This window comes from Artemia sp. Qi Xiang Cuo, chromosome 6 (genome assembly GCF_049724085.1).
Source record: "Artemia sp. Qi Xiang Cuo chromosome 6, ASM4972408v1, whole genome shotgun sequence".
NCBI lineage: Eukaryota > Metazoa > Arthropoda > Branchiopoda > Anostraca > Artemiidae > Artemia > Artemia sp. Qi Xiang Cuo.
The window spans coordinates 79,790,378-79,804,470 of record NC_142799.1 but is presented as its reverse complement, the minus strand read 5'-3'; the positions used below and the strand labels follow the sequence as shown (position 1 = coordinate 79,804,470).

General features: G+C 34.7%; 1 protein-coding gene across 1 annotated transcript in view; it reads left to right on the top strand.

Moving 5' to 3' along the window:
- eIF3a (eukaryotic translation initiation factor 3 subunit a) overlaps positions 1-9,607 on the top strand; it is a 107,097-nt gene extending 97,490 nt beyond the window's left edge. Inside the window, exons 15-18 of the mRNA XM_089091240.1 lie at positions 76-547; positions 2,192-2,340; positions 3,258-3,350; positions 9,487-9,607. Of these exons, the coding sequence (XP_088947366.1) occupies positions 76-547; positions 2,192-2,340; positions 3,258-3,350; positions 9,487-9,536 (764 nt within the window). The 3' untranslated portion in view covers positions 9,537-9,607. The remainder of the gene's footprint in view (positions 1-75; positions 548-2,191; positions 2,341-3,257; positions 3,351-9,486) is intronic.
- The last annotated feature ends 4,486 nt before the right edge of the window (positions 9,608-14,093 follow it).

The window sequence follows — 14,093 nt, the reverse complement described above, 5'->3', positions numbered from 1 at the left end:
TCACATCTCCCTAAAAAATGAACGCGCATTTATGTATCTATTTACATTCTTCACATAAGTTTTGTTAATTTTTAGGTGATAGAGCCTATAAGCCCCCTATAAGGCGTTCAGATAAATTTTCGGCACGAGAAGAAGTCAAGTCCCGTGAAGAAGCAAGTCCACGGAAGGGAGGTATAAGTGGCACTGATGAAGTCTCATCTTGGCGCTCAGATAGACGTGCAGAAGACCGCGAGCGTCCTGTCGATCATTACGGAAATCGGGAACGTCGACCGGATACCTTTTCAGAACGGGATCGTTATGCAGATCGCGGTGGACGTTTTGGAGATCGTCCTCAAGAAGGTCATGGCTTTGAGTCTAGAGACTTTGGACGCAAAGACCGTGAATTTGATCGGCGTGAACCGGAAAGAAGATACCTAGATTCAAGAGACCGTGAATTTGATCGGCCCGAACCGGAAAGAAGAAATCTAGATTCCAGAGACCGGGGTATTCGTGAGCCAGAAAGAAGGGATTGTGATACGCGTGAACCAGAAAGAAGAGATCGCGATACGTATGAACCACAAAGAACAGTCAGAGGTGATGGAGACCGTGACGTGTAAGTTTCTTTGTGAGTTCATTTATTTCCAGTTTTTTTAAGAGAGAAGTATTAAGTTTGGAAATTTGCTGACTAGATATATTTCTTAAGCGTTTTCTAACAACAATAGATAAAGCTGAAGAAAATTCAGTAAACTCTCCGTATACTTTAACTGTTTACGTTTTCTGAGATTTTAGTGTCGTAGAATTTTATTAAATCTTAATTTTTTGCGTTCTAAAGAATATTCCCTAAACATGGCGCTCGATATAAAAAAAAAACTAACCTTTTCGCTGTCAAACGCTAATTAATTTCTAAAGAAGTTTAAAATTGGATCAAGTTTATATCGGAATAAACTTCAAGTAGTGTCCTTTTTTTACAAATTGAATAGGGAAGAAAAAAGGGTAAACTCTTTTTTATTATTTTTAGTTTTTTCCGGAATTTTCTTTTGCTGAAGGAGCTGATTTAAGTTACTGGTTTTTTTTTTTTTTTTTTTTTTTTTTTTTTTTTTATTACTAATTTATAGAATTAATTATACAAGAATTTTTCTTTTATTGCTATAAATTTCAAGAGACCTTGGTTAAAAAGTTCAATAATATAGAACTATAATTAAACTAAAGAAACACATAGCCTACATATTTTTATTTAGTAACTTTTTATTATTTTTTATTTAGTAACCATTTTTATTTTGACATATTTTTATTTAGTTTTATATATATATGCTTCTATGGCCTATTCAATTTAAAACTATCAGGTTTCACTGTCCATAGTATTCTAGTAAAAGTTGATCGAGGAAGCCAGTTGATCAATGGCGGATATGTTGAATAATTAATATTAAAACATTTCAAAAAAAATCCATAAATATTGAAAATTAATATATATATCGTATGTTAACCAAGAAAAAGAAAAACGTTTGCAAATTTGCTCTTAAGCTAGATAACCAATTTCATTTAGAATTCTTGGAAAAGAGATATGAAACTTGTACTCTATCTTTTCGTCTGTGTAGGTACGGTAGCTCCATTTAGGGAACTCTCGTAAGTCCGCAAGATCTCTTTAGGGATCTCCTGATATTTTGTCATAGGTGGTCCGGGTCTGAATTGGAAAACTGTCGTAGGGGAAAATAGTAAACTTACGATGGTTTTCAATTAGGTTTTAGTACGTTTTGGACTACCAGTCCTGGGTTAGCAATTATCATTTTGTGATTCAGGTATTTTCACTATGGATGTATGATCATGATAATTGCTTCATAAAATTTTGGTATTAGTTATAAATGTGTTACTAGTTAAGATTATTAAATTAAATTCATTAGTTGAAATATAGTGAAAATGTACTGCTCTCAAATATTTTATTATTCTATTTTAAGAAAGGGGGTTAATTTGACTATTAAGCCAGAGAATGCTCTGGATGTTTTTTTTATTAAGGGAAGTGCTCTTACATTTTCTTCTAAACATCCTCTAGTGACGGGGCTGTTTTCATATTTCGATGCTGATTATCCAAATAACGGGCCATTGAGCCCTTTGGGATATTGTCTTTGTTATTGCTCTTTTATTGAAATAAACGGAACTTGAACTTGATTATTGCTAATTTCTGCTCTACCATCGTTCCTTATCTTCTTGTTTTCAGGGGTCGTGGTGATGAAGGGTCATGGCGTAAGTCGGATTACGGCAGTTCACATTCTGAGGAGAACCAGAGAGAAGTGCGAGAAGTTGGAGACAGAGAAAGACGAGGCTGGGAACCAAGACCTCGCGAGGAACCAAGAGGCTTTGAAAGAGGTAGGAGTGGCAAACTTGAATATTTTGTGTTAAAGCGTCCGGAATTACCAGTGTCTCATTGCTAAAAAAAATGACAAAAATACGTTCAAGTATACCGAAAATCAAAATTTAACGTCTTGGATCTTATGTCTGGCAACATTGACTTCCAACACATTTTTGGATCACAAAAATACTATTAGTCGCTAGAATTTAATTTGAGGCCGGAGGCTTAAGTCGGTATTTTTGTTTTTTTCTGTTTCAAGTAAATCACAAAAAAGATCAATGCCTATCTGGAAAGAATTAATCGTGGATGATGGGGAGAGATGAGAGATCTCAAGATGTTCTTTTGTGTCGCAAATTAATCTACAAGTATTTTTATAGCAGTTCCCGTTATTGCCAGTGTTTCAGCGCTAAAAAATGGGTTTTTAAAATTTATCAAAAATCTTTGGAAAAGATATTAAATGCATTTCTAAAATTGTGGTTTTCATCAATTGCGAACACGTAAGCACGTTATTTAAGCGTATGTTGATTAATATATTTGTTGAAATCCATAGCTGATAACGTAAGTACGTCAACACTGAAAAAGAACAAAAAATGATTAAATGATACAAGGCGCTAGCCTACTAAAAACAGCAACAACAAAAAACCAACAAAACTTCAAGGTCAATGCGATAAGATAAATGCAGCACATCAAGCAATAAAACAAATGGTTAAAATTATGAATAAAATACGATTTTAGCTAAAAATTGCTATAAATTCTTGTTATAATTTTTTTTATTATTAGCTATAAATTCTAATAATAAAAAATATAAAGAATAATAATAAAATAATATAAAGAATTATATTAGCTATAAATTCTAATAATAAAAAATATAAAGAATAATAATAAAATAATATAAAGAATTATTCTTTATAATATAAATATAAATTCTTTATAGGTGGTGATCGTCCTCCTATGAGACAAGTATCCCCTCAGCGCATGACTAGAGATAGGGACATGTCGCCTCGACCAATGGACGATAGATCGGCTGGTAAGTTTGAATAATTCCCCTTTTTGTATATAAGTGCAGCGATTGTATACTTTGAGGGACGACGCAATCATATGCTTATTCTAGGAGCCCCCCTTTCGACTCCTTAAAGCTGTCGAAAATATATGAAAATAATTATGGGAAAGCGGTGAAAGGGGTATTTGCTAAACAAAGACAAATAATAAAGAATTATTAAAATCGAAAGCATACAGTTATAAGTTACTTCTGTGTCGCATGCGTGTGTTTAAATCGTTTCGTTATAGTTAATATTTTAATGTCTTTTTTCAACCTTTGCCTTCTTTTTTTGCTCTTCTGTTTCTCTTTAAAGCTCTGGGTTTTTTTTTTTTATGACGAGGCCTTGTCGAACATAGTCAGAAAATATTAGCAATACAAATTTATTTATAAATGTCTTTGATCATAGGTCCGTTTTTTCCTTTTTTTTCGTTTTATTTTTTTTAAGTCGATTTACATCTTGTTTGACCATAAAGTCCCTATACAGATGTCTTACCCTTGTCAATACTACCTTGGATTTTCCAAAAAAAAAAAAAACGGAATATTAGTAGATACCAAATTATGCTATTTTCAGTCATTTCCGCGCGCGTTTTCTTCATACGAACCTCTGATAATTATTTTATTATACTGTGGTCCATTGGAAATATAATTTCAAATTTTTGATATTTTCCTTATCATATTTTCTTTTCCTTCCTTTAATTCCTTTTCCTTCATTTTTCTTTTCCTATCACACGTTGTTCATGACAAATCCGCTTTCTTTCGGCTTTTTTTATGTAATTTTATTGGCATTTTGAGTCTATCGTTATATTGTTTTCGAATCCCCCTGAAGCTTCGAGTTATATCCTCTCTGAAATGTAATTCTGGAAAACATGTTATTCTTAGTGTATATAATCCATCATTAAGAAGTGATAGAACAAAAAAATATTTCCCTAAAAGCCTGTCAGAAAACTTAATCTAGGCATGGGTGCCCGTAGAGCAGCAGTCAGGGAATTTTTTAATCATTACTCCAAAATATTTTTGTGAAAGTTGATATTACCCCATGGGGAGAGCCAAAAAAATCGCCTCTTTTTAGCATCTTTCATATTATAGCCCCTCATGATAATTTTGAAAAGAAACAATAACTAAAAATTTAATTAAAACATATCAATGTAATACCTGTTACTAGTAATACATAATGGTAATAATATTAATATAGCAATATATATAATAGTAATATATAGCAATAATAATTAATAATAGTATATAATAGTAATAAGTAATATTAGTATAGTAAGTATAACGGTATAATAGTAAGTATAATAGTATAAAAAATAATAGTAATAGTATACTATAATAATAGTATAATAAGTAATAATAGTAATATATATATAACCAATTAAAACCTATAGGGGTACGATTGAGGGTTGACATTCTGGGGTACTGTAACAAATTATAATAATAATAATAATAATGGTGGTACAGACAAAAATTAGAATTGAAAAAATTAGAAAAAAGAATAATTGAAAACATTCTTCCTTCACGTTTTGGAGAAATGATGTTGTTTCGTGTTCGATATAATTGATTCAAAATTGGAACTTTTTGATGTAAGAGCGATTCGAATACAGTCTTCGGCGTTTCATCGATTTCTGTTCTTCGTTTTATGTTCATTAGACTGGAAAGGCCTTGTTCGCACAAATATGGTGTTGTAAATGGCAGCAATTGTTAACCGCCTCTTCATGTACAATTTTGAAAGCCTTTGCAGCTTTTGACCACCAAAAAGACGACAGGTTTAGTTTACTCCTAAATCGAATATGTCTTTCAGTATTAGATCCAAGTTGAAGAATTGCTTCTGCCAAACCCTAAGGTTCTTCTGGTTCGAAGGTTCTTCTCATTTAAAAGGATCTACAATCCAACTGACAGTACTTGTATCAAGATCTGGAATGTAATCTGAAAACCGCTTTCTGAGTTCGATAACATGTCTTACAATTGCATCCTTGATGTCAGCAAAAGTTATATTTTCGCAATCTTTCAAAAACAAAGCTAACCTTTTAAAAGAAGCTTTCTTGTTCTGTTCGACATTCTGTCTCCAATTTTGCAGCTTTAATCCAAACGTTGACGCTATTTCTCTCAATGAAATGATATTATTTTTTTCTTGCAGTTCTTTGTTTAATATATATATACCTAAAAAATTTCCGCTAAATATGCGAGATATGCAACCCAGGAAGAGCTTTTAAACTTTTCTGCGAGCAAGGCCTTACCCCAGAGAAGGGGTTAGGGGGGTTTGAACCCTTCCCGAAATGTTTGTCTGACTCGTAAAAACATAACAAAAATGGATATAAACAAATTTTGTATGTTTTTTTTTTTTGTAACCCCTCACCCCCCTCCGAATTTTTTTTTTAGTAAAACCCACTCTGAAAAAGATCCTGGGCACGGCCTTGTCTGCAGGAATATTTTTTTTGATCAATCATAAAAATTTCGTCTTCAGTTTTAATAGTCCATGCTCGATTTAGTACATTTCCGCGAGAAAGCCACCTTACTTCTGTCTAATAAAGTAGGTCCGTATATTCAGCTTCACCGTCCTGATATAATTCACGAAATAGCCGCGTGTTTAGAACCTGTCCCTAGATAAAGTTTACAATCTTGGTGACATCATGCATGACGGCTTCTAATGTAGATTCTAAATACTTGACCATAAGGGCCTGGCGATGGATCATACAGTGATTAACTTTAATATTTGGGTCTTTTTTTTTACGAAAGCTGAAAAACCGAAAGCTGAACTTATATGACCCAGCATAGCTGGAGCTCCATCCAAGGATACAGAAATACAGTTTTGTTATTTTAAGCTTTGCGGATAGAAGTCATTTACTTTATTATGGACATCAATTCCACGAAACCTCAACTCGAGAGGAGAACAAAACAGAAATTTCTCTTCAAAAATATCTGCAGGAAGGATCTGCACCTTCCTTAGCGAACATGTACCATTAGCTGTGAATTGCTACTAAAATTAGTTGTCTCATCAAGCTAAATAGCAAATTATTTAGCCTGTTTTTATGCGAAAATAACCTGTTCCTTCACATTTTCTGCTAATATAGAAATTCGTTCTTTCACAATTTTCGCAGACAACGGCACTGAATTCAGTTTCTTCGCTTCTTTTTGACCAACCATAATCTCTGCCATTTTTACAACAGCTGGATTAACCAAATTTTCATCTATAGTGTATGATTTCTTATTTCGAGCAATCAACTAGGCTACTTCAAAGTTAGCCTTTGATGTCGAACTCTGATCAAATGTACCAAACAAGTTGCTATTCAATCTTTGTCTTTTAACAGATATTTCTAAATTTGCAAAGTATTCTCGCGGTTCGGAAGACAGGTGTGAATGCAAATTGTCTATATGTTTTTTCAACTGACTTTTTTTGAAAGATTATGAAATAATTTTTTCGTACATACAACACACTGTGGTTTCACTGTACCATTGTCTTCTATTTATGGAAAACCGTAACTAAGGAATTTGGCTTGGTATGTCCTTTTTCTATTTGCTACCATCTGAAGGGATACCTAAATTAATAATTAAAATACTTGAATTAAATTTTCCAATTGCGGCTAACATTCATCGATATATTGATGATTAATGATGGTCTTTGATGATCATTGATGATATTGATGATTGATGATGATCTCGTCAGCAACTAACTAGAAAAACTGGCTCTCTGACTCGTCAATGTATTTTTTGTATCTTGACGGCATGGCATGGACTGAGCAGGTATCCGGGGCTGTGCTTTAGTGCGCAAAGATTTAACTTGAGAACACTAGTGGTTGGGAGTGAGATGGCGTGGCCTGCATATATCGCTAAATTGTTAAAGTTGAAAAAAATACTAAAAGGTTTATCAAATAGCAAATTAAAAATACATACTTTTAATCACAAAAGTTACATATTTACCCCCAAAAATTTTCATCTTTACTCAATTTGGGGTAATTTACCCTGGTTCCCTGACCGCTGCCGTAGAAAATCTCAGGTTTTTTTTTTTTTTTTTTTTTTTTTTTTTTTTTTTTTTTATTGCTATCAATTTTGCATATTTTCTTTATCTCTGCCCTGTTTGATCCTATATTGAACTCAGTCTTTGAAATTACCTTCTAGGTTGGAAGGTCATAAATATCGATATTTGGGGTCAAGTGTCATAAGATCTTTGGATATCCCTCTCAATCCCACTGAAATTGAATTCTTTGTAACCATGTTGATCTTAGTGAAAACAGTAGGGATAGAACGACTAAAATTTTCTCTAAAAGCCTGTTATAAAAGTCAATCTATTAATGGGTGTCCGTGGAGGAGAGGTGATCTTTTCTTTTTTTTGCTACTGGTGCATTGTATGGCCATTTCTATATACTGCTAAAGAAATCAAACGGGAGATGCTACAGTCAAACGGGAGAGACAGATTCCCGATCTGGTACTAAAACAGTTGTTAGAGTGGAATTGGGTGAAAGGGGTGATCTAATGAGAATGTTAAAATTACAACTTGGGATTTTCCAAAGACAGAAAAAGAAGCAGTTGAATTTTTACAGGATAAGGGGTTATTGCCCAAAACAAAAGAGTGTGAAAGTGGACACATCATGACTTTAAACTTGTATGGGAAGCTTATTCGACAATATTGGAGGTGTTGTAAATTTACATTTAATGTATGGTGTGCTTTACCAAAAATTTCAGTCTTTACTAGCACTTTCTTGTTTCGTAGGTCCTAAGCATCGACAATTTGAATCTAGTGTTATAGGACTTGAATATCCCTCTCAATTTTAGATTTTTACCATCTCTAAATGGAATTCTGGCTAACCATGTTATTCTTAGTGAGTACAGGCTGTCACCAAAAAAAACGGACAAAATGCTGCTACATACACATATACACTCTGCGATTTGTTTCATTCGCCTTTGCTATTTTGAATATTGTAAATTTTTTGCTGGGTTTTCCAATTTTGCTTAGTAATATTGAATTGGCTGTAAAATTTAAAATCAAAAAGCCTTTAGAATTAACTAGGAAAGATAGACAATATTTATCGTAAGTTTGAGAATATTCTCTTCAGGCCCAACTTTTCCCATTTGTTTCCAGAATTTAAAGGATGGTTGATATTTTTTACGTATTTTGTTCAGTTCTCTTCTGAAGCATATTGTAAACCAATGATTTGTTTCACTTGCATAAGTTTTTTTTTTAATTTTATTTATGTATTTGATATACTCCTCGATTTTGAAGGAAATAAATATATAGGTGATATATTATTATTGAATATATGATTAAGTTGAAATAATAGAATAACGGGTAAAACTTTTGATTAGGATAGTTTTTTTTTATCAATGTTCACTGTCTTAATTATAAGTAATACCCGCTATTATATTTTCGGTTCATTTTGATTACAAATAGAAAGGCAGTGTGGGTATACGGTATTATTTATGTAACCAAAGATAATAAATAAATAAAACAAAATACAAAAAGGAGATAATTTCTAGAACAGCGTGCTGTATTTTTCCTAGCCAAGAGTTTCAGAAGGACGAGTGTTGGACTTTAGATAGGTTACTGTTCTAAACGAAGAAAAAAATCAAGGTGATTCAGTTGTACGAACTCGACTAAGGTGGAAAAATAACCTTCAAGATGAATAATCGTGTTTTCTCGAAATGATTTTCTCAACAGTTGGACGATTTTGCTCACAGGTTACGAAGTACGGCCCTCGAAACGTGTGTCTTTTAAAAACCTGGCACACAGAATACCAATATTACTAAGGCTATCATAATGGCTGTGGTAACTATAAAAATGTCATTTAATCTCATTCAATCCACCCTAAACTTGGCGTTATATTTGGAAGCTCATTCTGTCTGAGTAGAAAACCAGTTTGACATAAATCTTAAAATAATAATCTATTACATCTTTCAGTATTTTCCTTTATTTTTATGTTTAAAGTGGGTGTTAACTGTTTTTACATTAAATTATTTTCTAACCGCTTAACCGTTTCTATTTTTTTTTTCTGTTTTTGATGTTTTTTAATCACAAGCACTAAAGGTGTTTTGTGCTATATGTTGACTCGTGCTTTTTTTTTCTTTTTTTTTTTCGTTTCCAATTATGATGGAGTAATTTCAATTTATTGAATGTTTTTCTTTTCAATTTTAGAGACCGAAGGATCTGGCTGGCAAACGCAGCAGTCCCGCAGGAAGCGGTGAATTAGTATCTGTTTTTTGTCTATTTTATTGCTTGAAGTTTTTGGTGGGGCAAATAAAGTAGTGTAACCTTGCTCAGAATATTTTTTTTCCCGAGGTTTAGTTCAATTGATGATTGAAAACAAGAACTTATCCTTGTTTTTTTATCGGGAGGGGGGGTACAAAAAACTTTTCAAACGCCTCGAAAATACGTTTTTATGACTTTTAGTAACGTCTTTATGATTTGGACAAACATTTCAGGGGAGGGGGTCAAATCCCCTAACCCCCTCCCCGCCTTCTAGATGCGTTCTTGGTTGGGCATTCTTTGGGCCGCATATTGGGGGACAAAAAGTATCAGTAACGGCAATATGTCACCAGTCTTTTCAAGTAGGTAATTATCGGAGAATTATCTAAGTCGCGTTTGAATTATCGTCTCTTTCGACACGACAAGAAACTTTGCAGTTTTATTTGATTCTCTGTCCGCACGGTCGGTGTTCGATTTGTAGAATTTTGACATAATGTTGGTTTTTTGCTGCTTTCTGACAACAGAAAAAGTGTCTTTATTTGCCTTTTCGACATAAAAATTGTAAATTCAAGCGGCAAATTCAAAATTCGAGGTAAATTGAAGGCATTTTGTTAAAAAGTGACGGTTTATTTCAAGAAATGGCAAGGAGTATTAGTGTTAATTAATTAATTTCCTAACCTTTTCATTTCGTGACCTTGACCAAAATGGTATGATCAGTCTTAATGACGCATCGAGAGCTATCGGTATCATTAAAGGGTCAAGTAGAGATAGCCTCGACCTCCCAGTAGATTGGTTCATAAGAAAAAACAAATGGTTGGCGTTGCTTCAATTACCTAAGAGGAGAAGGGGTATTCCTCGCCTATGGTAAAAGGTGTAACTTTATTACCTCGGAGGCGTATCTTCGTAAGCCATTCATGTTATTCCTCAAACGTACGCCAAAAAACAAAACCATCAGCCCTGTCTTTTGAAAAACCTGATTGATTCCTGTGTGAAATTTTAAGCCAGTCAAACAACAACAGTGCTTAACTTACGAAAGTTGTTTAGTCGACTCTCAATTCAACGAACCCTCTGTTTATTTCTTATGTTCTGTGTTGTCAATTGGTGAGAATGTCGAGGGGAACTAAATGTTTTTCAAATCTAGGGCGGGGGCCAATTCGTCTTTTCCAATGAAAATACCAAAAAAGAGTATTTTGTAATGAAGATATTATATCTCCCATAGAGATATTTTTAAAACTGTAAGGGGAACTCGTGCCCTGTCACCCCTCTCAACTGACACCACCGAAGGCCACAGTGGTGCATCAGCACCACTGATGCTAGTCTTCAAAGTGGTTTGGATTGTATCAACGCCGTTTAGCTAATTTTGCTTTACATGTGTGTGCGTGTAGCTCTCCTGCTACTGGTCATTTCAGGAGAGCTATTCCAAATTTAGATTATAAGATGAAATGTACTATCGCTCTTTTCTTACTTAACTCTTGCGCGCCATCCGTGGGTTGGAAGGTATTTTTCTGGGGTAAAAGAATTATTTATTTTCTAATCTGAGGTTTATTTCCGCCTGTAATCTACCAATATTACTGTAGTTTCTGTGGGCCTCTTCTCACAAAAGTCCCGACAGAAACGTGCCACGACACTGCTGTGACTTGGGGGTCCCACTACACTAGAACAGTTTCTTTTGCAGTGGAAAAAATAGGTAAAAACAAGCAATGTTCCTGTTGTTGATATTCTAAAATACAGTTTTTGTGATCATTGACGCATAGTCAGATTCCGCTTCTTAAGAAAAGCCAGGACTTACATTTACGTCACTCACGTTTCAGAGAGCACATTTCACATCGTGACCGCTGAGAACTGAATTTTGGCTAGCGAGCTCCAAACTACTCAGTCGTACATCATCAGGGACAAACGCCCCACAATTTCTGCGTCTTGTTTTTTTTTTCTTTTCATTGTAGCTTTCAAAACATGTCCAGCTGACTTTCTTTTCGGGATCTGAGTATAAAGTAAGCCTTGGACTACCGTTCGTTTGAAGTCGGACTATGTTGACTTTGAAAAATAAGTGTAAGAAACATAAAGAACATGGGTATTACACATTACTATATTATGGAAACCCCAATGCCAACATATCAGGGACTTTCGATCCAACCCATATATTCGATCCCTGGTTTGTTGTAATTTTTGCCACTATTGGCGTTTTTATTTTCGAGATGGTTCCGTTACAGTTTATTCTTTTGACAGTAACATTGTCTGTATCGTGGTAGTTTGAATCAAACAGTATAGATCTTGAATCCGTCCACTCTCCTCTCATGCTCATAATTTAAGTCATTATTGTTCAAGACTTAGAGAGGGAAGCGCTTTTCTGTCTGATCGTATTATGCAACATGCTAGAATATTTTATTATCTCAAGACTTCTAGCAGGTGTAAGGGAGAAAAAAATGTATAAAAAATCAGCACATGTTTCTTTCCACAGAAGTTATCTGTCAGCTTTGCAACAACATACCCACAAAGAGCTAGACCGCTAGAATCTTCAACCACTTCAAATCTTCCCTGGCAGACATCAAAATTGTAAGTATCTCCTTTTGTATAGGCAAGGCATCGCAACTTGTAACCTCTTTTTATCGATTTCATTGGATTGTATTGCTTGAGAGAATACCTGCCCTTGAAAAGTATGATTAATTCATCAAAGCTAACATACGTACTGGTAGCTGCCAGGTTCCGAAAGCTATCGTTCAATATATTCATCATTGGACGCAGCTTGCCTTTCTCAGTCTGCCTTTCTCATCAACAGCCAATGATGTGTTATGAAGGACATGCGTATGTCGCATGAGTTCGGATATATGTCGCATATATCTCTTGAATTCGGTTTCTGTTCATTATTGAAGTTACAAATGGAGTTCTTAAATCAGGATCACTTGGCCTACTACTACTTCTAGTACCAATTAACAAGCCAATTAAAATGAGCTATTTCTGATTGTTTCTGTGAGCGAGAAAAGGGATATAGCGTATTTCAGAAGTAGTAGAAGTTGCTAAATATCTTGGGGAAATCAGATAAAGGAAAACGGACAGAGTATTGGTTCAGCGGGAAGTGGTGAACTGTAAATCTTAGCTTGAAGAAAAATCATCTATCGTTGTTTGATTTCTTGCTGCCGTACCTTATTACAGAATGTGGTGAACTACTAATTATATTGCTTAAAAATAGTTAAATTTGGTTCAGTCAAATAATAGTCTAAAATCGTTAATATATTTATATGAATGACTTACCATAAACTTGGAATAGTTCTAATAAGTTTGCTGAAGATAAATGTTAATTATTTTAGAATGATAACAGAATGTGGTCACCTACTAATTATATTGCTTAAAAATAGTTAAATTTGGTACGGTCAAATAATAGTCAATAATAGTTAATATGTATATGAATGACTTACCAAAAACTTAGAATAGTTGTAATAAATTTGCTGAAGATAAATATCTGCTAATTATTTTAGCAACAAGCCGGATGAGGCCAACATGGATCCGCAGAAAATGTCTGCCATCTCAATCTTTCCTTAACTACTACTACTACTAACAACTCATCGCAGCACCAAGCCGCCTGAGGCCAACACCGCTACGCACGCTCCTCCTCTACCCCAATCTATTCAAAGCCTCCCTTTTTACACCCGCCCACGAGGTTCCCATTTCCTTTAAATCTTTCTTTATGACGTCCTCCCACCCCAGACGGGAACGACCTGCTTTCCGTTTAGCCCAAGACGGTTGGCCGAAAAGAACAATCTTCGGCAATCTGTCATCCTTCATCCGCATAACGTGCCCTAACCACCTCAATTTTCCTTTCATTGTAGACCTAGAGAGCGGTATTGAACCACATTTTACGTACAGCCTATTCTTTGAAATACGGGCAGTCAGCTGGGTTCTCAGAACAATCCGTAAGCAATTTCTCTGGAAAACATCTAGCAAATCTTCATCCGCTTTTCGGAGAGTCCATGCTTCAGAGTCAAATTTGACCACTGTCATCACTGTAGCCTCCAATATTCTGATCTTGGTTTGCAGACTTATCTTCCTATTCTTCCGGACTTTTTTTAACTGTGAAAAAACACCCTGAGCCTCGGCTATTCTATCTTTAACATCTTCACTGCTCCCACCATCTTTACTAATAATACTACCAAGGTAAGTGAAGCTGCCCACCTGATCAATCTTTTCATTACCCTACGTCACCTTTTCATCATCACTTATTCCTAGCCTTAGTGACTTAGTCTTCCTAACATTAATTTTCAAACCAATACTAGCACCCTGAACTCGCAAAACCTCTAAAACTTCATTCATTTTGCTCACACTTTCATCTAGGATGCTTAAATCATCAGCATAATCCAAGTCTAGGATACTTTTTCCTCCCCATTTGATTCCGTGGTCTCCCATTGCCTTTCCTGTGCTCCTTAAAACAAAGTCCATCAAAATAATCCATATAAAGGGGTATAGAACACATTACTGCTTAACTCCTGATTTGATACAAAACCAGCTGCTACCCTCATTTCTTACCTTAACCTCTGCAGTGTTATTCTTGTACATAGCAGTAA